The sequence below is a fragment of the Ochotona curzoniae genome, unplaced genomic scaffold, assembly GCF_017591425.1.
Source record: "Ochotona curzoniae isolate NIBS_2020 unplaced genomic scaffold, NIBS_Ocur_1.0 contig_430, whole genome shotgun sequence".
Taxonomy (NCBI): Eukaryota; Metazoa; Chordata; class Mammalia; order Lagomorpha; family Ochotonidae; genus Ochotona; species Ochotona curzoniae.
In genome coordinates, this window is record NW_024466219.1 from 14,117,370 (window position 1) to 14,142,859 (window position 25,490).

The 25,490-nt window shown below is 47.7% G+C and overlaps 1 protein-coding gene across 1 annotated transcript; it reads left to right on the forward strand.

Moving 5' to 3' along the window:
• The first annotated feature begins 8,756 nt into the window (after positions 1-8,756).
• SNRPE (small nuclear ribonucleoprotein polypeptide E) lies at positions 8,757-16,286 on the forward strand. The gene is made up of 5 exons (XM_040985488.1): positions 8,757-8,883; positions 9,015-9,041; positions 9,728-9,790; positions 10,352-10,430; positions 16,095-16,286. Exons 1-5 carry the CDS (start codon positions 8,830-8,832, stop codon positions 16,148-16,150), a joined length of 279 nt encoding a protein of 92 aa, XP_040841422.1. The 5' UTR covers positions 8,757-8,829; the 3' UTR covers positions 16,151-16,286.
• Positions 16,287-25,490: the final 9,204 nt, after the last annotated feature.

Genomic DNA, 25,490 nt, shown 5'->3' on the forward strand with positions numbered 1-25,490 from the left:
GTCTTGGTGTTGTGTGTCACTGTAGCCTTGGGTCCACATTGACAAGAGCCCGGTCAGACTGTTGTTGGCCTGCTGCTGAGTGACATCATTTGGCTTTAGCAACCTTTCACAAGAATGTATTGCCAGTCTTAGCCAGAAGTATGGTCAGTTAAAGGCTGCTATTTGCATATTACATGTGACACTGAGACTTAGTCATTAATTATTGTAGCTGAAGTATTGCCATAGATTAAGGGGAAGCGGGGGGCCAGCAGCATGGTGTAGCAGGTAACATGCATCACTGGCATCTGCTAAAGACACTGGTTCAACTCTGGCTGCTCCACTTCCCATCTGACTCCCTGCTAATGCACCCAGGAAAGCAGTAGACGAAGACCTAAGTGTGTTGGAAACCCAAAAGAGACTCCTAGCTCCTGCCTTTAGACTGACCCAGCTCTGGCCATTGAGGCCATTTGGGGAGTGAACCAGCAGATAGAAGATCTAACTCCGACTTCTGAATTTTTTAAAAAATGAACCTTTTAAACAAAGGATATGAACATGATCTTAGGGACAACATGGTAGCACAATAGGTTGAGCTGCACTTGAGATCTGCATCCATGCCATAGTGCCAGTTCAAGTCCCAACTCCTTCACACTTAAAAATCCAGCTTCCTGCCACCCGTGTAGGTGACCTGGAGGAATTACCCCCACGTTTGCCTGGTTGAGCCTGACTATTGTTGGCATTTCACAACTAAATCATCAATTCCCATTCTGTGTTTTTTTCCAGAGTTTTTATTTTGTTTTTTAATTATTTATTTGAATGTCACCATTACAGTTGGGAGAAACAAGATCTTGTATCCGCTGGTGTATTCCACAAGAACTGGGGTGGGGCCAGTGTGGAACCTGGAACCATGAATGCCGTCGGGTTTCCCATAGATGTGGCAGGGTCCCAAGTAGTTGTGGCATCATCTTCTGCCCTGCTAAGCAAATGAACAGGGAGTTGGAACAGAGGCAATTAGCCAGGATCTGAACGTGTTCCATGCGGGATACCAGCATGACAGTGGATAGTTTAACTTTCTATACCACAATGCCAGTCCCAGAAGTGATCTTAGATTCAGCAGATGAGTTTTTAAGCATAAAACTGCAGAGGGGCAGGATTTTTTTCAGTATTTATTAGTTACCAAAGAGCATTTTTCCTATTGGTATGAAATTAGCCCCAACAAATTGACTGTTTCACAAAAAGCTAAACAAAACATATATATGTTTTGATAATGGTTTTAAATTTCTTTATAATGGTTTTACATTTTAACTGCAAGAAAGGGGACAAATGTTGCAATTTGGTTAAAGCAAGAAACATGAAGATGGCTTTGCAGTTGATGTGTTTGTCCCCGTTCTGACATGGACCGTAACTCCAGCTCCCCAGTGGTCATCGTGTCCCATCATGTAGTGAGTTTCCACCTTAGCCTATCTGGAACTAGAGGTGAGACTGGTATGTAATTCTAGTTCTAAGGTTGGATTTAAGTTCTGTACACCTTGTCTGTTTGCCAAGATAATTCTGTTGCCCAGATAATTCTGTTGTTGAAAACTACTTGATTGTAAGGACAGCTTTATGGAATAGCCAGTGCGAGCTGCCACCACCAGCATCCCTCAGTGTCACAGCTGCTCTGTCAAGTAGGCTTCCTGCCACTGGCCTGAAAACAGCAGTGGAAGACACGCAGTGGAGGATGCTTGGCTCCAACAACACACATAGCAAACCTGGAAGATGCTCCAGGCTCCTGGCTTCAGTGTGTCGCAGCCCTAGCTGTTGGGGCCGTTTGGGTAGTGAACCAGCAGATAAAAGATTCTCCTTCCCCACCACCTTTCCCTTTTCTTTCTTCCTTCCTCTTTTCCTTTCTGTCCCCTCTTCCCCTTTCTCTGAGTAAGTCACCTTTTAAATAAATAAATCTTTAGGGCCTGGTGTAGTAGCTCAGTTGGCTAATCCTCCCTTCAAGCACCAGGATCCCATGAGCTCCAGTTCATGTCTTGGCTGCTCCGCTTCCCATCCAGCTCCCTGCCTGTGGCCTGGGAAAGCAGTGGAGGACGGCCCAAAGCCTTGGGACCCTGCACCCGTGTGGGAGACCCGGAAGAAGCTCCTGGCTTTGGATTGGCTCAGCTCTGGTGTTGTAGCCACTTAGGGTGTGAAGCAGTGGATGGAAAGTCTTTCTGTCTCCTCTTGTAAAGCTGGCTTTCCAAAAAGAAATACAAATACATCTTTCAAAAAATAAATTAAAATTTTTTAATAGATTGCAGTATTTTTTGGCAGTTAAGAATCAAGAAATGCATGATAACACTAATTTTTTTCTTGATTGTTTCTATTTGAGTGAGACATCCATCTACTGTTCACTCCCCGGTACCTACAATAGCCAGGGCTGGAACGAGCCAAAGCCGTGAGCCTTGAATTAAACCTGAGTCACATGTGGGTGAGAGACCCAAGTACCTTAGCCATCACCTGATCCCTCCCAGGGTGTGCATTCAGGAAGCTAGAATGGGAAGCAGAGCAGAGCTGGGACTAACCCCGGCACTCCGATAAGGAACTGGGATGTCCTGAGCAGAATCTTAAACCTATGCTAAGCTCCACCTCTAACTATTTAAATATTTAATTTATACAAAGAGAAATCTCCCATCTGCTGACTTCCTCCTCAGGAACCCTAGTTATTGCAACCATCACATGGTGTCTCCCAGGACATACTTAGCAGGAAGTCAGAATCAGAAGCGAAGTATGGGTTCAAAAACAGCTGCCCACAGGGGCTGCAGGCATCGTAAGGGGCAGCTTCATTAGCACAGTGTGCCCCACCCAAAGTAACTTTTAAACTGCTAACAAACGTTACTGAGTATTTACAATGTATCTCTTACTTTTGTTTCCAAATTTTCTTATTCTTCTTCCTGGGGGTAAGGTGGGGGTGGGTGGCCAAGCGAATAAAGGAAGAAGCTGCACCCTGCCTCCCAACCGCCTCCATACCCTGGGGAAGGGGAACAGCCACCTGACTGTCATTCCAAGGTCCCTGATGTGGAGTATGCTGCGAGGGTTCTGCCCAAGTGGTTTTGCTAATTCTGAAATGCTGTCAGTCTCATCCATCCAAGGATAAGGAAATCCAAGGTCCGTTGGCTGACATAATCCACCTCCATTCACTCAGACACTTACTGTCAATGTTTGGCTGGGGTAGTTAACCAATTTGCTCTGCCATCTCTCCTCTGCTATGGTACCAGATGTCTTTGCAGGCCCCAGTAGACTGCCATACCCTTCATGTGCATCTGGCCATGCCATCCACTGCTCCATCTTTTACACTGAGAAGGCCGAGTTCTGACACATGCACTCTATGGTCAGTCCACCAATCCTGCAATTCTCCCCATGCTTGGTGTTCTGAGTCCAGCAGTTCAGTTGAGGGGATTCCAGAAACCTCATCTGAAGTGATCCCAGATTTGAATTATGTGTGTTTACCAATATGTGGGCCGGCTCAGTCCATCCCCCACATCAGCCTACCCACACACCAGTAGTTGCAGTTGCTGGGCCTGTGCTGTCTCCCTATCTCTTACATAAAGCAATAGATGTTGCCCAACCAACCCAACCCTGTGCACCACACATTTCCTCCCTCACATGTACCAGCAGGAACTGCGGCCCAGTCGGAATGACACCCAACGACCCCCACCAGGCCCGCCCCCAGTCCTGGTCCTGTGCTTGCCAATACGTGCAATAGACTGGTCCAAACTGCCCCATATCCCGTTTAGCTCTTGTATATGCCAGTGGGCATTGAAGCCTAGCTCAAACCAATCAACCCCACTATCCAGCCCACAGTCATGCCAGTGGGTGCCACCAGCTGTCCATCCAGGTCCTGCCCAAGCCCTGGTTCTCATGCTCACCAGTGGGAGTTTAAAGCCCATCCGAGGTGCCCAACTTTTCCGCACTGGGCCCACTCCCTGTCCCATATCTCACACTCACCAGGTGATTCTGCAGTCCAGTTTGACAGGCCTTGCGTCCAGTCCTAGCACTTGCCAGCTAATGCTGTGACAAAGCCCAGCCAGCCTGTACTTACTCTGGCTCATGCATGCAAGGCAGAGGATTGGTCTGTACCGTGGTGCAGGTCCCTAGAGTGTATCTTTAATTCACATACCCTATTGACCACCACTTCCTGTACTACATTGATAGATCATTGCTAATAAAATAAAAAATTACCAAAAGTTAAGGGAAAAAAATTCATTGCTTTATTTCCTACCAGTGTTTCAATGACAGTGTGAAAAAGTGTGCTCTAGTGCCATTAGTTTTAATTAATTCAACTTTTCAAGAGTTCTTTTTTTTTTTTCCAAAAGTTCTTGGGGGAAAAAAATCATGAAGTTGCTCATGTTAGACATTGGAGTCCCTTAAAAATGATCAGCAAACTGCAATTTGTTTTGAATTTGCAAAATGATATTAAGAGCATGAACACAACAAAAGTACTGGATCTTCACCATGTTCTACTCATTGAACATAAAATTAGCTAGAATAAGCAATATCAGACCTGGTGTGGAAGCCTAGCAGTTAAAGTCCTCACCTTGCAAGTGTGTGCAAGAATCCCATATGGGCCAGTTGTAGTCACAACAGCCTTGCTTCTCATCCAGCTCCCTGCTTGTGGCCTGGGAGAGCAGTCAAGGACGACCCAAAGCCTTGGGACCCCGCAGCTGCATGGCAGACCCGGAGGAAGCTCCAGGCTCCTGGCGTCAGATCAGCTCCAGTCATTGTGTTCGCTTGGGGAGTGAACCATAAGATGGAAGATCTTCCTGTCTCTTCCTCTCTGTATATCTAACTTTCCAAAAATAAATGAATAAGTAAATCATTTTAAAAAGAAAGAAAGAAGCAATATTCATAAATAGAGCAGCAGTCCAAGTTTTATTTATTTATTTATTGAAAGGTTTTTATTATGTATTATTTATGAATGTGAGGAGATGGGAGCTCTCTCAGTCTGTCAGTCTGCTTTTCAACAAACAAATGAGGGTGGTGCTTGCACTGGGGCACAGATGTCAAGCTAGCACTGCTTGCTGCACCAGCGTCCCATATCCTGGCTGCTCCACTTCCCATTCAACTTACTGCTGTTTTGCTTGGGACAGCAAAGGAGGATGGCTCACCCACGTGAAAAAGACCTGTGTGGCGTCCCAGGCTCCTGGTTCAGCCTAGCCCAGCGAGGGAAAATTCCCTCCCCCATCCCTTCAAATAAATAAATTTTTAAAAAGGAAGAATCCCTATTCTTAGGCATGCCTGTACTTCATCTGAGATCTGCCCTGCTGGCTCCACTGCGTTACTCTGAGACTCTCAAGCATATCATTGCTGTTGTCTCTCTACCTATCTTAACCATTGCAATTCAGACACGGAAAAGATAGAAAAACCTTCAAAATTGAATCATGGTAAGTGTTACATGACAGTTTGCTATAATCTAACTAATTTTGTTTCCTGTCTTGGGATTTTAAACAATGATACAATGATTATTGTATATATCCCGGATAGTCTGGGGAGCATAGAGGGGTTTAGTGATTAACACCAGTGTTTATTGTTTATTTTACCAGTGGAATGGGGGGGAATGTATATTGGTATAGTTCTCATGTTGTAGTCAACGGAGTCAGGCATCTTCGTGTTTAAAAGACTGCCTGTTCCCTTTGCTACCAATGGATTAATCATACCCAATACCAACATGTCAGGTTTAAAATGACTGCAGACTCTTTAACATAGTAGCTCCCATCTACCAATGCTGGGACTGGCCATGGCATCCTAGGGATGGCATCCTAGGGGCTGAGCCCCGTGTATCAGAAAGCATATCACCCTGCCAGAGACAAGGATCCTTGGTTGGGCTCCAAACTGTCCTGCTATGCAGACACAGGCCAAGGCTTTAGCTCTCCAGGAGCAGACATGCTGCTGCCCAGCTCAGAGCAGGCTCCAACACTTGACCTACGAAAGCATGAGTTATGACCAAATGATTTTTGGGTTAGACGTGGAAATATTTCTTACACAGTAGAGTGCCGGAGTCCAGCTCCAGCTGAGTTCAGAACTCGCGAAGGGTGCGTGGATGAGGCGCAAAGAAAGAAAGAGACGGACCACTAGGACTTCATGATCATAATGGACAATGCACAAAAGCTGTCCGCTTTATTTATACAAAATCTGTCAAACTCTGGCTCAGACATTTTACGTCATGGTCAAGTGGGTGTTTCTAAAGATAACTCTGCCATTTGTTTCACCTAAGGCTAGGATGTTATTTACCTGGTGCCTGGCACCTGGCGCCTGGCTAGGAAAAGGTTCTCAATAGATGGTGCATATCAATCACTAACACATTCCTACCACAATTACTCTACAGCTAGGTCTTGAGACAGTCAAGGAAGGAAGGGCTTCACAGGAGGGACCTAAAAGATCAAAGAAAGAGGGAAAGAATAGATTCCCACTACACCTGAAGACAGAACTCCCTTGATTAGCATAGGATCAAAAGGGGAGTTAGCACCCTTAATTAGCATATTGCCACAGGATGCAGCCCTAACAGCAATAACAGCTTCTAAGCTCCCATTGATATTTAACAGTAACTCCGCAGAGGCAGACAATGCCTAAATAGATTACAGAAATCTCAATGGGGTTGTCCAGTGTCCATGCAAAGGGAGGCAGAGCTGCATTCAGGTGTTGTAGAGACATCCACCGGGCCTTGCCACACAGCGGGAAGTTCCTTGCGGCCTTGCCTGCAATAGAACGATACTCTTCACACCTTCCTGTCTTCCACACCCATCACTCAGACCCCAGCAGTAGAGAATCAGAACACCATTTTGGTCACATATTAGTAAAATCAGCCATTTTATCTGACATGGTACAAACTTTTTTTTTTCTAGCTCTTTTCACTTTATATAGGATGGTCGCTTTTTACCATTTAAAACTAACAATTTTTTTTGGTCAATATTCTCTTCTAAAATCAACTAGAGCATACAGTTGAGGTAAAGACACAATTTTTAGGAAAAACAGAGATGACAGAACTAGAACTAAGCTCCATAAAACACGAAACCTGTGTGATGACCACAAGCCGGACCTTGGCGTGGGCACAGGGACCAAGCTGCTCTGCTCCTGGGCCAGCTTCCTGCTCCTGCGGCTGGCAGGCAGCAGAGACCTGGGCGGAGCTCCGGCTGCTGGTTCCAGCCTGCCCATCTCCAGCTGTTACAGCACTTCTCCCTCCCTGTTGGCCCCTGCCTCTGTCTTGTTCTCTCTGTCTCTCTGTTCTTCAGTAATTTTTTAAAAAGATCTATTTATTTATTTTTGTTGGAAAGACAGATATACAGAGAGGAGGAAAGAGAGGAAGATCTTCCGTCTGATGATTCACTCCTCAAGCGGCTGCAACAGCTGGAGCTGTGCCAATCTGAAGCCAGGACTAGGAGCTTCTTCCAGGTCTCCCATGTCGGGGAAGGGCCGACCTTGACTGCATTGGGCCATCCTTGACTGCTTTCCCAGGCCACAAGCAGGGAGCCTGATGGGAAGCGGAGCTGGATAGGATTAAAACTGGTGCCCATATGGGATTCTGGCGTGTTCAAGGAGAGGACTTTAACCACTATGCTATCACGCAGGGCCCGATAATATTTTTTTTTATAAGGGGTGTGATTTTATGTAATAGTTAAGATGTTATTGGGTCAATACAGTATAAACCTCTACTTCCAATCAAACATAGAGTTCCAATGGAACTGTTGGATATATCTTGACAACAGGATGCTAGACTGTCTGGCATTGTCTGTACCAGCAATGTCAGACTGATGGACTTAGGACTGTTTATGAAGGACTATGCTAACGGTGGCAATCTGGGGAGGGGGTAGGGAAATCCCAGACCCGATGGAATTGTACCATAAAATTCAAAATTAAAAAATAAATAAATAAAAGAAAGAAATGTTACTGGGACGGCCAGCACGGTAGCCTAGATCTTCCTCTCTGTCTTTCCTCCTCTCTGTATGTCTGAGTTTGCATTAAAAATAAAATAAATCTTTTAAAAATAATAATAAGTTAGTGGGTTGATTTGTGGTACACGGAGTTATGCTGCCCTGTGTGACACCCAGGTCCCCTCTCAGAATGCCAAGATCAGGATCAGCTCCAGTGGGACCCAGGCTCCTTCCAATGTGCATGGGGCGCAGTGGATGATAGTTCAAGTCCTGGGCTGCTGGCTCCCACCTGGGAGACCCAGAGAGTGCTTGGCTTCTGCCTGGCCTATCCCTGGCTACTGCAGCCATTGTAGGTGTGAATCAGTAGATGGAAGATATCTCTCTATGCCTGTAATACATTTTTAAAAATCATTGCAAAAATAAGGGAATTACATAGCACTTGTGATGATTTACATTAATCAAAGGATTGGTTATAAGTAATTCACAGAAATTCAAGAATTGTGACTATAATAAACATGAAAATGCAAATACAAATAGTTAAGCATCTGAGACGGAATGGAAATGCCAAATAAGAACAATTTTCTTATTGTTTATTCAAAGGAGCTTGCACTGTGAGCTCCATCCTTGATTTCCAAATGGATGGCAGAGACCCAAGCGCTTTGGCCATCCCCTGTACCTTTCCCAGAAAAGGCCATTCAAAATATAGACTTGCTTGCGACCGAAGGTCCTGGGCGCCTTCTCCGATCGACCTCCAGGTGGCGCCGCAGGACCGGCCCCGGTTCCCCGGCGCGTTCCTCCTTGGAGGCTCCGGACCACCGAGAAAAAGCCATTTGCTGGCTAGAGAGGCATGACCCAGGCACGGCCGCGGGGCCGTCTCGCACTTCCGCCTCCGGCTCTGAGTTCCGGAAGTCGCTTGCGCGGGAGCCGAGTGCGTCCGGTGTGGTCTTTGTGAGATTCCGACATGGCGTACCGGGGCCAGGGCCAGAAAGTGCAGAAGGTGATGGTGCAGCCCATCGTATCCTACCGCGGGCGAAGCCCCGAGGCTGGAGGGCGCGGGCCGGGCGGGGGGACGGGGGCGTCCCTGCGCTGGGCGGGCTCGGGTGGGCCGTGCGTGTCTCCGTGTGCTCCTTAACCGCTCTGCTGCAGAACCTCATCTTCAGATACCTGCAAAATGTACGTAAGTCGTTGGCGGGTGTCGTCCCCTAGGCGCCGGGAGGTGGAAGAGGTGTCCGGCAGGCAGGATGGGGTGACCCGGCCCTGCACGTGGCTCTGATTTCTGCCTCCGGATCCCGGGGAAACACGCGAAAGAGATCCCCGCCAGTGTAGACCGCGTCCTAAGCCTGGGAGATGGGTACCCCGTGGGGAAGCTTCAGAGATCGCGAACCCCGACAGTGTAGACCACATCCTAAGCCCGGGAGTTGGGTACCCCGTGGGGAAGCTTCAGAGGTCGCTTTCCGAACCCCGGGCTGGTGGTGGGCGGGAGTGAACGCAGGGAAGTCAGCGGCAGGTGGTTTGAGGCCACGTTGAAAAGCGTTGATTCGCTGTGTGGCACTCAATGCAGAACCTGGAGAAAGCCGTGTTTGGGAACAGGGCCTGGCAGGTAACGATGCGCTTGATCTGGGATTTTGGCTGTCCCGGGTTTAACCTCTGGAAGCAGTAACACGGTGTGAGTTTCAAGAGCGGAGGGAGATCTGGGGGCCTGGGGTGCCTCAGCACAGGGTCGGCCTGACCAGGCATGGGGACCGTCCTGAGGTGTTGGCCGCTTAGCTGCAGCTTCGCCCATGTTCGCTAGAGCCCCGCTTTTGGGGCGTGGTGAGTGGGTCGTGTGGTGTTAACGTTCTGTTCCGTGATCGTTTCAGAGGTCTCGCATTCAGGTGTGGCTGTATGAGCAGGTGAACATGCGGATAGAGGGCTGCATCATTGTGAGTACCCAGTGGCTCCCGGGGAGTGACAGCCACGGCCCAAGCCAGGCAAAGGTTTTCAGGGCCCACTGTGAGGTTTTCTCGTTGTTTCCGTTGATGAGGGTTAAATCAGGAAGAAAACCGAGCTTTATGATCATTTAAGTAATACTGGAGTCTTCTGCGGGGCTGGAGGGATAGGAATTAGTGCTGTATTCATCCTGGTTTAGGTGACACCTGAGTAAAGCTGGGGGGGCCCTAGTTCGCCTCCCAGGAGAGCAGTGAGCTGGAGAGGTGAAGTGTGCCTGGCACTGCAGTCAGAGCACATTTGCTGGGAAGAGCATGGACAGCCTGAGGTGACCCTGTGCACCCCTCACGTCTTGGCTTATGAAGGGTCCGGAGGGGAGCGTGGCTACCCTGTCTAACGAGTCCTGCATCCAAACAGGGAAGCACGAGTTGGGGCTACTTTCTGGGCTTGTTTTCCAGGAAGGGGAATGGGATTTCTCGTCCTGGGACTTCTGCACGTGCATACAATGGCTGGGCTGTGATTTCACCTGAAAGTGACTGTCAGCTGATATATTTTAGGGCTTTGATGAATACATGAACCTCGTATTAGATGATGCAGAAGAGATTCATTCTAAAACAAAATCAAGGAAACAACTGGGTAAGTTCTTGGCATTTTTATGGAGTTCTAGAACTGTGTATTTGCCTGCAGGATTGAATGAACTCCAGCTGTGTGTGTTTAAGTGTGTGTGCGCTGGAGAAGTTGTGAGAAGGGCAGGACACCCTGCCCCTTGCCTTTTTTTTTTCTTGTCCCTTACTTCTTATTTAACCATGTCATTTCCCCATTTCTTCACCCCAATAGCTCTGGGGATCGTAAATCTGATGGGAAGGACAAACATAGGGCTGAGCAGTTAGGCCACTGGTTGGGGCACGTGCATCCTACGTTGGCATTCCTGGATGCGGGTTCTAGCTTCCTGCTGCTGGGCATCTGTGAGGCAGCAGTGTGAGTTTCCAGCTGCTGGCTCTGGCCTGGCCCAGGCCCTGCTGCTGCAGGCGTTTGAAGAGTGAACAGTAGACAGGAGCGCTCTGCCTCTTTCTGCCTCTGAAGTAAATAAGTAAATAAAAATTGCTATCAGGAGAAATATATGCTTTGAAATATGATGGTCAGAATGTCTTTATTTTACTCTAAAAAGTGTTCGGAACCATTGGCCACCTGCTTTTTAAAAAAGTGGAACAAATATACATTTATGGGATACATTTGTAAGTTTGTTCTGAAAGAATCAGAGAGAAGAATATCTTCGATCCCCTGATTGATTCCCAAGATGGCCACATGGCTGTGACTGGACAAGCCTGGAACAGTCAGCAGCCCCATCCCAGTCTCCCAGTGTGGCCAGGGGGAGCCCAACCACCTGGGCTGGCCACTGCTCTCCCAGGGCATTAGCAGGGAGCCTAATTGGAAGTGGAGCACTGGGACTTGAACTAGCGCCCACATGGGCTACTGATGTTGCAGTTGGAGGTTTTGTTTCACAGCTACTGCCTGATACACTGTAGTTTCAGCATGGGTATACAGAATATGCTGGTCGGGTCGAGGTAATTGGCATTTCCATCTCTTCTTAAAATTTCTTTATTTATTCAAAAGGTAGGCAGACAGATCTTCTGTCTGCTCATTCCCTCTGCAGCTGCTCACAACAGCCAAAGGCAAGGCCAGGCTGAAGCCAGGGGCCCAGGATTTGATCTGAGTCTCCTGCGTGAGTGGCAGGTGCCCAGGTATTTGGACCATCTTGTGCTGCTTTCCCAGGCACATTAACAGGAAGCTGTGGGTCACAACTGGAGCAGCCAGACTAGAAGCAGTGCCCATACGGGATGCAGGCATCCTGGGCCACAGCATAACTAGCTCACTGTGCCACAATGCCACCCCCTAACATTTATTTTATTTATTTATTTATTTATTTATTTTTAAAGATTTATTTATTGGAAAGTCAGATATACAGAGAGGAGGAGAGACAGAGAGGAAGATCTTCCATCCGATGATTCACTCCCCAAACAACCCCAACGGCCAGAGCTGCGCTGATCCGAAGCCGGGAACCAGGAACCTCTTCCGGGTCTTCCACATGGGTGCAGGGTCCCAAGGCTTTAGGCCGTCCTCGACTGCTTTCCCAGGCCACAAGCAGGGAGCTGGAAGGGAAGTAGAGTGGACAGGATCAGGATTGGTGCCCATATGGTATTCCAGTGCATGCAAGGCAAGACCTTAGCTACTAGGTTACGGTGCCAGTAACTACTTTTTTTTGAAATGACTTTGGTTTACTTTTATTTGAAAAACAGGATTGTATGGAGAAGGAGAGACAGACTTCCATTCAGTGATTCCCTCTGCACATGGCCTCAGTGGTTTGTAGCCAGAACTTTCTTCTGGGTCTCCCACATGGATGCAGGTGCCCCAGAACTTGGGCCATCCTCGGCTGATTTCCTGGAACATTGACAGGGAGTTGGGTTGGAAGTGGAGCCGGGTGGGACTCAAACTGGGGCCCATTGGGGATGCCTCCACAGCAGACAAGCTAAACTCGCTGCACCACAGCTCCGGCCTCAGCATCTGCTTTAATTCCATGCTGTAGTGACTGGAAAGAAACACAGGTATTTCTGGTCACGCAATTAATATTTGTGGGGAACTAGCTTGGTCTCATTCCCTTTAAAATGGGATGGCTGTGTGGGGTGATACGTGTCTGTGTAGTAGTTAGGGGAACCTCTCTTCTGTGCCAGCTGCCATCAGTGTGAGTTCTCTTGGGGACTGGCCCTGTGGCATAGTGGATCAAGGCACTGCCTACTTAGTGGTATCCCATTTTGGAGTGCTGGTTTTGAGTTCCAGCTACTCTGTTCCAATCTGGCTTTGTTCCCGGGTGCTTACGAAGACAGCCAAAGGCCTGCTTGGACGCCACTCACACCTGTGAGAAACCAGGGTATCCATGGGCCCGGCGCGGTGGCGCAGTGGTTAAGGTCCTCGCCTTGCACGCCCGGGATCCCATATGGGTGCCGGTCCTAATCCCAGCAGCCCCGCTTCCCATCCAGCTCCCCGCCTGTGGCCCGGGAAAGCAGTCGAGGACGGCCCAAAGCTTTGGGACCCTGCGCCCGCTTGGGAGACCCAGAAGAGGCTCCTGGCTTCGGATTGGCATAGCATCGGCCGTTGTGCTCACTTGGGGAGTGAATCATTGGACGGAAGATCTTCCTCTCTGTATATCCGCCTTTCCAGTAAAAATAAAATAAATCTTAAAAAAAAAAACACGAGGGTATCCAGAGCTGACTGCTGAGGCCATTGGGGTCGGAACCAGTAGATGGAACACACCTCTCGTTTCCTCTGTCTGTCACTCTCACTGCTTTCACAAAATGTTTGAGTTCTGTTTTCTGCACCTCTTTTGCAGCATTTGCTGCTTTTTTTGTCTTTTTGATAGCAGCCATTCTAACCTCACACCTTCCTTAAAACACTGTGTTCTCAGTGGATGAGAGATCCTTTCTGTAACTGTGTTTGCTCTGTGATACAAGAGCTTCCATTTTCATCTTTGCTTTTTCTTATTAAGATTGATTTCTTTATTTAAATTTTTTTCTCCCTCCTCTATTTGAAAAAGGCAGAATTAGAGAGAGAGAGAGATCTTCCCTTCACTTGTTCACTCCCCAAATGTTTGCAGTGGCTAAAGCTGAGTTAGGATGAAGCCAAGTGCCCAAAGCTGCTTCCAGGTCTCCTGTGTGGGTGCAGGATCCCAAGTCCTTGAGCCATCTCTCGCTGCTTTCCCAGGCCGTTAGTGAGGAGCTGCATCAGAAGTAGAACAGCCAGCCAGGTGTGTGAAGCTGGTCACAGCACTGGCCCCTCTGGTTATCCCCATTGAGACTTGTACATGTTCTTCAGCATTCAGGCACTGGCTGGCCGAGTTGCTCCAGGCCCTCCTGACAGTATTGTTTTCCTGATCACTCAGGGACAGCTGGAATCACCGTCTGTACATTAACTTCCAAAACTATGTCCAGCCATTTCAGAGCAGTCCCTTAAATCTACTCGTAGTTTCTACATGAAAAAGTCTCAAGTTTGTCAGAGTCGGCCTACAGAAATTAAACTTGTTTCCTACTCAATTCTTTTTTTTTAATTGGAAAGACAGATTTACAGAGAGAAGGAGAGACAGAAAGATCTTCTGTCCACTGGTTCACTCCTCAAGTGGCCGCAACTGCTGAAACTGAGCAGATATGAAGCCAGGAGTCAAGAGCTCTCTCTGGGTTCCCCATGTGGGTGCAGGGTCCGAAGGCTTTGGGCCTCCTTGACTGCTTTTCCCAGGCCATAAACAGGGAGCTGGATGGGAAGCGGGGCTGCTGGGACTAGAACCAGTGCCTATATGGGATCCCAGCGTGTGCAAGGCAAGGATTTATCCATTGAGCCATCATGCCAGGCCTGTTCCCACTCAGTTCTTAGAGTCAATTCTCAAGTTGCTCTGCAGGCTTCTATCATTTGAGAAGACTAGTGTTATCATCCAACTTAGGGGCTGACATCACATCACAGTGGGTGCTGCTTGGGACACTGGCCTTGCTTGAAGTGCCAGGGTTTGAGTCCCAGCTGCTCTACTTCCCAGCTGGCTCTCTGCTGATACACTAGAGAAATGCCCAAGCATTTGATCCCTGTCACCCATGTGGGGTACCTGAATGGCGTAATCCTAGCCTCATCCTGGCCTGTCTGCTCCTGCTGAGGCCGTTTGGGGGAGTGAACCAGTAGATGGACGATCTCTTGATGTCTCCCTCTCACCTGTGTTTCTGATTGTCTTACTCTGCGGAGTTCTGTGTGACAGCCTGATCCCTCCTCCTGCGTGTCCTACACCGTTGTCTGCTGCGTTTTTCTGTGCTCAGTTCTTTGAATCTGTACACTTGTCTCACCATGACTTGCTGTGTATGCTCTTTTGTGTCTTTAGGACTCAGGTGAAAAGTACTTCCTCATTCCAACTCTAGTATATGTGCTGCCAAAGCAAGCACGAAAATTACTTCTTCTAAGGCACCTGGGCTGAGTTTGGTTTTGCTTGGGGCAGGGTATCGTGTGTTCTCTGAGTCTGGTAAAGCCTTCATTAGTGGCATTATTTTATTACTGGCTCACAGTTGACCAGATTCCCCGTAAGTGCCTGAGTCTTGTCCTAACTCAGAACCTGACAAATGATAGAAACACGGAAGTACTCAAATAAGGAATGCAGTTTCTTAACCCGGTTAGTGCAGTCCTGGTGACGTAATGGTTTTACCTACAGACACCAAGTGACTTCTGACAGGCCATTGCCATGACATTAATTTGGCATTTTGTCTTTGTTCATTGCTGGGTTCACAGTTCACTGAATCCTCATTAGTGGAGCTCAGGTTTCTCTGCCAGACCTTGAGAATTTTCTTGAATCTCTACTGAATACATGGAAAGTAGATCCTGAGAAGTGTTCCTCTTTAAGCTCGTTTTAAGGAAACTTATTTTTAAAGGTTTTTGTCCTGACAAAAGATGGGCAAGCCAATCTTCTTGAGGTCATATTATTTGTAAATAATTTGCCAAGTGTTAAATTCCTGTGGTAGTGTCTGTCCAGTGGAACACACTCATAGCGCCTGTAGAAGCCCAGGAAAGTCATTTTCATCACTGAAGGTTGATCAGCAGTTCTAAAATGTTTGCCAGTGTCCTGAGATGTTTATGGATATTTCTCAGAAAGGAAAATTTCTTCTCAAATAAGTTTAGGTAGTACTAGGTGAAGGGCCAGGCTTGTGGTACAGAGGGTCAAACCACCACTCAGATTGCTGGCTTCCCAAATCGGAGTACTGGTTTGAATCCTGGCAGCTGTGTTTCCAGTCTGGTTCCCGCCACTACACAGGGGCTAGTTGGAGTTCTGGGCTCCTGACTTGGGCCTTTCTCAATCCTGATCTTTATAGCCATGATCAATATACTTTTTAAAGTACTGGGTAAAATTTAAACATTTGGGTTTTGAAAGTTAGTATTTTTAAACAAGCCAGGAATTCAAAGAATGGGATTATAATATGCTACATTTCCCAGACTTGACATTTCAACTCATTTCTAAGCATTTACCGATCCAATATTGGTAAATGTGAGGTTAGGCCCAGTCAGTTGAGTTAGTCTATAGAAATGGTACTTCTGTCAGTTGCTGGAAGTTCATCGGTGCTAATGGGGCTCGAGGGCCTTTCAGTGTATGGACATATGCTTTCACTGGAAGAAGCATTTTCAAAATATTGTCGAACAGCTGTATGCAAACTCTGCGGCTGCCCGATGATTGGTAGGAGCGTAGAACTGCTAACAGTTTTTGTTTTTGTTTTTGTTTTTTTGCAGGTCGGATCATGCTAAAAGGAGATAATATTACTTTGCTACAAAGTGTCTCCAACTAGAAATGATGAATGAAGTGAGAAATTGTTGAGAGGGCAGTGCTGTGTTTTTGTTTGTTAGGTGTCCTTTTATTGGGAATATAATTCTGAAAAACTTGTTCATAATGTTCTGATTTATATTAAAAATTTTACACTGTTGCTTTCTGTCCTGTGGTCAGAGAAAGTTTCCTGTTTGCTGTTAGTGTTTGCTTTTAAATTGCTGGGGGCAGCAGCTTGCTGCTCTGAGTGTGGACTAATAGGAGCCTGAGGCCGAGTGGGACATTGGGAAGGTAAGCTTCCAGTATTGGATGGCAGACGGGAAGGGCAAGGGTTACTGTATTCGTGGGCGCTTTCCTCATGCTGGTGCTGGTTGCTGAGACATGGGGAGCTTAACCATACGATTGGGAATGGCCCAGTATGCTCTCCATGAGATTGGGAATGGCCCAGTATGTTCTCCATGAGATTGGGAGTGGCCCAGTATGTTCTCCATATCATGGAGTCTCGGTGAGATCTCTGTGAGTTTTGTCAGTTTAATTAGAAGGTCTTTTGTTTTTTGTTTTTTATTTTGTTTTGTTTTTTTAATGTCTCTTTTGCCACAGAGATGTTTACTTGAGAAGTAGCTATTGGTTCACTCCCCCAGTTTGCGCGACAGTCAGGCTAGGCTGTGTGGAAACACAGTCCATGAGAGTCCCTGTGATGGATGCCAGAGCCCTTTGTGTCCTGCCTCGTGTAGGAGCAGGAAGCTGGGATTGGGAGCAGAGCCAGGACTTAAAGCCATGCACTCTGCTGTGCGATTCAGGTGTCCCCATGTGGCTTCATTACCATGACACCAAATTGTCTCCCTGGGAATGGGAGTACTTGAGCACAGGCAAAGAGTGAAGTGTCTGGAGCAGCAAAGAGTGAAATGTCTTGGTGACACTGGGCATCTGAGAAGGAGCACAGTGGAAATGATAGTCTTGCAGAAATACACCTCTTACTGTTAAGGATTTTGCTTCTGTCACAGTGATTGAGTTTCATTAAGTGGACAGACCTCCCTTCTACCTGTATTTTAGAGACTCTTAAGAGTTATTAAACATCTGCTGTTAGATGCAAAGTTGAATAAATACAATGAAACAAAATGGGAAGCATAGCTTTAATGCTGTGTGCTGTTTGGATCTTGAAAGGTGGCGTCAGTGGTGGGTGAGGAAGGACAGGAATTCCAGCTTCCGCTCTTCTGCTTGGCATATAAGGGAGATGGAAACTTCGTTAAACTGAGTAAAGCAAACTCCAGCACAGAGAGCCTGTGTGAATGAGTGTCGGGGTCCGGCCTGGAGCTTTGCAGTCCAGCTGGAGTCCTCTGTTCCTGGGCCTTTTCGGTGAAGACAGCTTCAGTTCTCTGCACGCGTTTGAGTCTGAGATTCTTGAATGCAGCCACATCATGCAGAGATCCTGGTGAGCAGGAGAGGGCGTCACAGCCCACGAGCACTTCCACCCTGCTGCTGGGAAGACTCCCTGCAGCTTGCTTGGCGCGCCAGTAGCTGGGAAGAAGGATAAAAGCCGGAGCGCAGTCATCCTGAAGGAAGCCTGCCGGCTGCCTTTTCCATTTCCCTGTGCGTCCCTCCCGACCCAGCTGCCCTCTCTGCCTGCTGGGCTTGCCTCTGAATGGATCAAGACATGGAAGTTTCTATTTTTGACAGCAAACGATGGTAGTGAGAAATGAGGACCAGCGAACTTACAAATGAGCTCTGAGCTTAGGAATCTCTGCCTTCCTGCTTTGTTGGAGCCTGCGGTGTTTTTTTCAAGTTGCAGTTTTCCATAATCCATCGATCCTTTTCTTGTAACCGTGGTTTGTGTTGGAGGAGGCGTTGCTGTCTGCCTCATTAAGGCTCTAATACGTGCAGCTGGAAGGCTCTTGCAGCCCTGGGTGTGTGAGCAGTTATTTCTGTGGAATGGCTGTTGGTGTCTGAGGGGGTCTTGCACACCGCACTTTAACTTTCTTGAAGAGGGGTAGGAGGACTAAAGAACCGGGCTCTGAAAGAAAAGAGAGCTGACTGGGCCTCCTGCAGGAAGGGAGAAAGAACAAAGCTGAGGAGTACCAGGATTTTGTTTGGCAGTGGCACACCTTGGATCACATTTGTCATCAGTTCCAGAATTAAGGAGGGCTAACTTGAATCAGGAAGTCCTGGGTAAGACTTACAGACAGCACCCGTGTGTCCTGGATTTATTTGTTTTTATTGAAAAGATAGATTTACAGAGAGGAGGAGAGACCAAGAGAAAGATCTTCCATTGATTCACTCCTCAAGTGACCTCAGCGGCTGGAGCTGTGCCGGTCCGAAGCCAGGAGCCCAGACCTATTCCAGGTCTCCCACATGAGTGCAGGTCTCGCATCATCTTAATCATTGTTAAGTGCAGCTTGGAGAGTTGAGTGTATTCATGTTGTACAACCAATCTTGTAAGACTAAAACTCTATCCTGTTAAACACTGCATTCACCTCTGACAACCATGGTGCTGCTTTCTGTGATTGAAATGGAATTGTAAAATGCTTATGTGTGAGAGAGGCTTGGGTACATTTTAGCATGATGCCCTTAGGGCTTGTCAGTGTAAAATATGTCAGCACTCCCTTCCTCTATGAGCTCCCATTTGCACGTTCACCACCAAGTGCCCTCAGTAACAGACTGGGTCAGCCCAAAGCTGGGAATAAGGAACCTGATTTCCCCTTTGGGTAACGGGGCGCCAAGTATCTGACCTGTTGCTGCCTCCCTGAGTATCAGCACAGCTGAGTCTCAAGTCCTGGTGCTATAATACAGATGCAGCTGATGTCTTTTTTTTTTTTTTTCTTTATTTTTGACAATCTTTATGTAGTTGATTGGGACACAAATGGTCAAGGGCTACAGGAAAGTGGGTAAGACTATTGTTTCTACATTATTGCTTTTTTTTTTCTCTGTATCTTGGGTAAAGGGGGAGATAAAGAAGCCCCACCCAGCCTCCCACCCATCCAAGGTCCCTGATGGGGCATGCTCTGAGGGTCCTGCTCAATTGGTTTTGATAATTCAGCAGTTATGAATTGCTGCCAATTTTGCCATTCCAAGCACGATGAAATTGCTGCACAATCCACTGATTGACATAGTCCACCTTGGAGTCTCTGTTTGCCCAGATTTTCACTGCCAATACATGGCTGGGGGTAGTTGGTTGAGTTGTTCTGTCCTCTGCTGTGGTACCAGGTGTCCTCTGCAGGTTCCGATAGACTGCCATATCTTCCATGTGCATCTGAATATGCTGTCCACTGAATGCAGCTGATGTCTTAATCAGGCTAAACAGCTGTCCCAAGACACTGAATTTTGGTGTCCATTTTTTTCTATAAGTGGGAAGTTTCTACAGGCCAGCCTCTACCTGATATGCTAGCATTCCATGTGGGTACCGGTCACAGTCCTGGCTGCTCCATTTCCAATCCAGGTTTTTGGAAGGCCCAAGAGTAGCTCCTAGCTGCTCTCTTTGGCCCGCCCAACTCCAACAGTTGTGACCATTTGGGGAGCAGGTTAGCAGATAGAAGAGCTCTCTGTATCCTTACTGTGTAACTGCCTTTCAAATAAAAATAAATCTTTTTATATATGCTTATTAACATGGACAGTTTCTAATTATATAAAGAATACAGTGATGATTTTTGAATGCAGTGTATGATCTTATTCATTGCATATATCTAATCAAAGTTGCTTCAGAAAGTTCATAGAAGAGTGGAATTAAAAGATAAATTTGGGTCCAGTGTGATGGCCTAGTGGCTAAAACTTTGCCTTGCACATGCCCGGGATCCCTATGGGTACCAGTTTGTGTTCCAGCTGCTCCACTTCCCATCCAGCTCCCTGCTTGTGGCCTGGGAAAGCAGTCGAGGACGGCCCAAAGCTTTGGGAACCTGCACTCACGTGGGAGACATGGAGGAAGTTCCTGGCTCCTGGCTTCGGATTGGCACAGCACCGGCCGTTGTGGTCACTTGGGGAGTGAATCATCGGATGGAAGCTCTTCCTCTCTCTTTCGTCCTCGCTGTATATCTGACTTTCCAATAATAATAATAATTAATAAATCTTTTAAAAATTTATTTTTCTGGACTGCCTCATTTTTTTAAGGTGAGAGCATTCAAAAGGTCTAAATTTTGAATAGACAGTGCACTACTGTGTCCATAATGCTGTGCAATCTCTCGTCAGTGCTTGCATTTTGGTGCTGTAGGTTAAGCCAGCGTCCGTATGAGCGCAGGTTAATGCCTGGCCCCTCCCTGCTGACCCAGCCAGTGGGGCAGTGAAGGATGGCCCGGGTGCTTCAGCCCTCCTCTGGCCTGCACCAGCTGGGATGTGGCCATCTTGGGGCTGAACTAGCAGATTGAAGGAACCCGTCCCCCCACCCCTCTCTGTCTCTGTCTCTCTGCAAGTCTGACCTTTCAAAGAAATGACAAACCTTTGGAAGTGGTGGGGGGACAAGAGGGGCCAGTCTTGTGATTTTAACTTTGAAGCTGTTGCCTGCAATGCCAATGTTAGAGGTGGGTGCCAATTCAAGTGCTGGCTGCTCCACTTCCACTCCTGCTCCCTGCCCATGCACCTGGGAAAGCAGATGATGACCAAAACACACACTCAGACCCCTGCCACCGTGTGTGTGAGACCAGAAGCTCCCAAATTCCTGGCTTTGTCCTGGCTCAACCCCTAGCTATTGTAACCATTTTAGGATGTAACTACCTTTCAAATGTTCAAATAAAAATGCATCTTACTGAGATTTATATTTTACCCTTTGACCATCATCTCCCCATTCCTTTGTTTTTTGTTTGTTTTTGGGTTTTTTTTTTTGTTTTTAAGATTTATTTTATTTTTAGTAGAAAGGCAGACGTGGAGGAGGAGGAGAGACAGAGAAGAAGATCTTCATTCCAATGATTCACTCCCCAAGTGACCACAGTGGCTAGTGCTGCACTGATCCTTGACTGCTTTCCCAGGCCACAGGCAGGGAGTTGGATGGGAAGTGGAGCCGCGGGGACTAGAACCAGCGCCCATATGGGATCCCGGTGCATTCAAGGCAAGGGCTTTAGCCACTAGGCCACCGTGCTGCACCTTCTGTTTGTTATTTTTTTTTTAAGCTTCATTATTTGTGAATGACAGAAATTGCAGGATTGCAGCTTATTTATTTATTTATTTATTTATTTATTTATTTGAGAGGATTACACAGAGAGAGGGAGATGGAGTGATCTTAGCTCCCCAGGTGGTGACAATGACCAGGGCTGGGCCAGACCTGAGCCGGGAGACTGGAGCATCCTCCAAATCTCCTAGGTGAGTGCGTGGTCCTCCTACCCAGACACATTGGCAAGGAGCTGGAGCAGTATCGGGGCAGCAAGGTCTCAAGCCATGGCCAAAATGGGATATTGGTGTCCCAGACCTTAGCCCTGGTGTCAAATGCCGGCCTCCGGACAGATTTTCTGTACATTAGTTCACTCCCAAAATGTTCACAACAGCTAGTACCAGGCTAGGCCAAAGTTGGGCCTCCCCCGACAGTGGGAAGGACCCGAGTACTTAAGCCGTTAGCTGCTGTCTTCTCAAACACATTAGTGAAACCTAGATGAGCGCTGGAACCAGGGCTGTGCCAAGAGGCGCTTCACCTGCCACGCCGTAGCTCCTCCCCACTCCTCAATCCCTGTTAGCACCTGCTGCTCTCTGATGATTTCAGTTTTAGATTTGCACACATAAGTGAAAAAAGTGCTTTTTGTTTTTCTCTGCTTACAATTTACATTTTTTTTTTCTTTTTCTAAAATTTATTGAGAAGCACATTGATAGAGAACTTTTCATCCATCTGCTGGTTCCATCCCCAAATGGCTGCAGTGGTTGTGGCTGGGCCAGGCTGAAGCCGGAGCTTCAGGTCTCCTTAGGGGGGTGGCAAGGGCCCAAACATTTGGACTGACTTTGGCTGCCTTCCCAGGCTGATTGCTGGATCATGAGCAGCAGTCAGGACTCCAGCTGTTGCTCACGTGGGATGCTGGTGCTGCAGATGGTGGAAGTGGCTTAACCCACTGCACCACGACACCAGCGCAGGGTTTTGTGTTTTAAGGCTAAATATTATCGTATTTTTATGCCACGTTTTCTTTCTCTCTTTGTTTTTTTAAAGATTTGTTTATTTTCATTGGAAAGGCAGATTTACAGAGAAAAGGAGAGACAGAGAGGCCGATCTTCCATCTATTTATTTATTGACACCCCAAGTGGCTGTAACAGCCGGAGCTGAGCTGATCCGAAGCCAGGAGCTTCCTCCGGGTCTCCCATGCAGATGTGGGGTCCCTCGGGCCGTCCTCAACTGCTTTCCCAGGCTACAAATAGGGAGCTGGGTGGGAAGCAAGGTCACTAGAACACAAACCAGCACCCATATGGGATCCTGGCACCTGCAAGGTGAGGACTTCAGCTGCTAGGCTACCATGCCAGGCCCCACTTTCTTTTAAGATTTTATTTATTTGGGGCCTGGCACCATGGCCTAGTGGCCTAAGGTGCTCGCCTTGAACGCACTGGGATCCCATATGGGCACAGGTTCTAATCTCGGTGGCTCCACTTCCCATCTAGCTCCCTGCTTGTGGCCTGGGAAAGCAGAAGAGGACAGCCCAAAGCCTTGGAACCCTGTACCCGCATGGGAGACCCGGAAAAGGTTCCTGGCTTCGGATCGGTGTAACACCAGCTGTTGCACTCACTTGGAGAGTGAGTCATTGGATGGAAGATCTTCCTCTCTGTCTCTCCTCCTCTCTGTATATCTGGCTTTGTAATAAAAAAAAATAATAAATCTTAAAAAAAAAAGGATTTTATTTATTTGAATGGCAGATTTACAAAGAGAGGGAGAGACACGATCTTGCATTCACTATCTCCCTAAATGTAGTGCGTGGCACTGAGCCAGACCTAAGGCAGGAGCTCCTGCGTCTCCAGGCGGGGGCTTGGGCCATCCTCTGCTGCTTTCCCATGTACACCTGCAGAAAACTGGATCAAACGTGGTGCAGCTGGGACCCATATGGGAGGCCAGTATGCAGGCTCTGACTTTATGCACTATGTCACCATACCATCCCTTAAATTTTTTTTTATCATTAAGTTTTTAATATATTTGTTTCAAAGGTAGGCAGGCAACTCTCATCTGCTGGTCCACTGCCCACATCCTTGTGGCAGCCCGGGCTAAGCAAGTTGAAGCTGGGAGCCTGGAACTCCAGCCAGGTCCCCCATGCTCCCACGAGGTTGGCAGGGACATGGTTGGTTACTGGAACCAGCAGTTGCTGTCTGTCAGGGTGCGTGTTAGTGGGAAGCAGAAATCAGGCACAGAGCAGGACTCGAAGCAGAGGTGCTCTGATCATGAGCTGCAGGTGGCATCTTAGCTATTGTGGCTTCCAAGGAGTGTCATTTTCAGTAATAACTGTATTAATTTACATTGTGCCACGATGTGCAAGGGTTCCCTGCGTCCAGGTCACCAGCAGTTCCACACTGCATTGTTGGTAGCAGCTTGCCGGATGGATTTGACACTGTATCTCATGGGAATTTAGGCGGTTTTTGTTTGTTTGTTTTATTTGAAAGCAGAGTGACAAAGTGTTCTTCCATTGCTGTTTCATTCCCCAAGTGACCGCAGTGGTCATCGCTGAGCCTGAAGGCGGAAGTCAAGCGATCCTTCCTCCTGTGTGGGTAGCAGGGCGCCTGGGGCGCTTGGTCCTGTCTTTCCAGGTGCGGCCGCAGGAAGCTGGTTTGTAAGGAAAGTAGCAGGGAGGCAAGCCAGCTGCTCTGCTGCATCAACCGCCTCTGGGGATTTTATGTTTGTTTTAAAGATTTATTTTTATTGGACAATCAGATATACAGAGGAGGAGAGAGAGAGGAAGATCTTCTGTCTGCTGATTTACTCCCTAAGTGGCCATAATAGCTGGAGCTGAACCAATCTGAAATCAGGAGCCAAGAGCCTCCTCCGGGTCTCCCCCCACGGGTGCGAGGTCCCAAAGCTTTGGGCTGTCCCCAGCTGCTTTCCCAGGCCACAAGCAGGGAGCTGGATGGGAAGCAGAACAGCCAGGATTAGAACTGGTGCGCATATGGGATTCTGGCGCGTGTGAGGTGAGGACTTTAGCCGCTAGGCTACCATGTTGGGCTCTATCTGTGTGTTTTTAATGAAAGTTATCAGTACATTAGATTCTCAGGGTCACAGCAAATGCATGGCAGTCACTGCAAAACAATTCTGATCAAGTCACATGTTAATGTGATACAAAGAACAAACTCAGTGTAGTCACAGGTAACAATTATACAACTAGCTTATAGATCCTCCTTCCCAGGTATTTTTATTTATTTATTTATTTTTTAAAGATTTATTTTTATTATTGTTTTATTGGAAAGGCGGATATACAGAGAGGAGAGACAGAGAGGAAGATCTTCCGTCCGATGATTCACTCCCCAAGTGAGCGCATTGGCTGACGCTATGCCGATCCGAAGCCAGGAGCCTCTTCCGGGTCTCCCACATGGGTGCAGGGTTCCAAAGCTTTGGGCCGTCCTCGACTGCTTTCCCAGGCCACAGGCAGGGAGCTGGAAGGGAAGCGGGGCTGCTGGGATTAGAACCTGTGCCCATATGGGATCCCGGGCGTGCAAGGCGAGGACCTTTAACCACTTGCGCCACCGCGCCGGGCCCCCAGGTATTTTTATTTTAAGCAATTTATTTTTCAATTTGTTATTTTATTTGAAAGGTAGATTTACAGAGAGGAGAGAGAGAAAAAGATCTATGCAGTGGTTCACACCCAAATGGCTGCAGTCTGAAGCCGGGAACCAGGAGCTTCTTCAGGGTTTCCTGCAGGTGAAGGGCCCCAAGGCTTTGGGCCATCATTGACTGCTCTCCCAGGACACAAGCAGGGAGCTGGATGGGAAGTGGGGCTGCCGGGATTAGAACTGGCGACCATATCGGATGCCAGTGCATTCAAGGCGAGGACTTTAGCTGCTAGGTTAACGCCCCGGGCCCTAACATTGCCTTTCAAATAAACAACAAAAAAATTTGTTGCCATTATAAGTAGAATTGTTCTCTTGGTTTCTCTGAGTTGTTAGTGTGTAAAAATGGTACACTAGTTTTGGTGTTGGTTATGTATCCTGCAACTGTATGGAACTGATTATTAGCACTAGTAGTGCACTAGCACTAGATGGTTCCTTTGGAGTGTTTGTCGCATATAAGAACATGTTATCAGCCAACGGGGCAGTTTCATTCTTTCCTTTTCTTGCCTGATTGTGCTGGCCAGCACCTGCAGGAGAAGTGGTGAGAGCCAGCGGCCTTGTCTGGTTGCACATCTGAGGGACTGTCACTGCTATGGCAGCACGGTGGGAGGAGCTGTGTGCTTCCCAGTGTGCAGCAGCACAAATTCCTCTCATACCTCCGTCATTGA

What these genes read in the sequence shown, in the direction of transcription:
- SNRPE (XM_040985488.1), top strand. Translation starts at nt 8,830, where the DNA reads ATGGCGTACCGGGGCCAGGGCCAGAAAGTGCAGAAGGTGATGGTGCAG. An exon ending in GGATAGAGGGCTGCATCATT is followed by an intron (nt 9,791 to 10,351) that starts GTGAGTACCCAG and finishes GATATATTTTAG; the next exon opens with GGCTTTGATGAATACATGAA. An exon ending in AAAATCAAGGAAACAACTGG is followed by an intron (nt 10,431 to 16,094) that starts GTAAGTTCTTGG and finishes GTTTTTTTGCAG; the next exon opens with GTCGGATCATGCTAAAAGGA.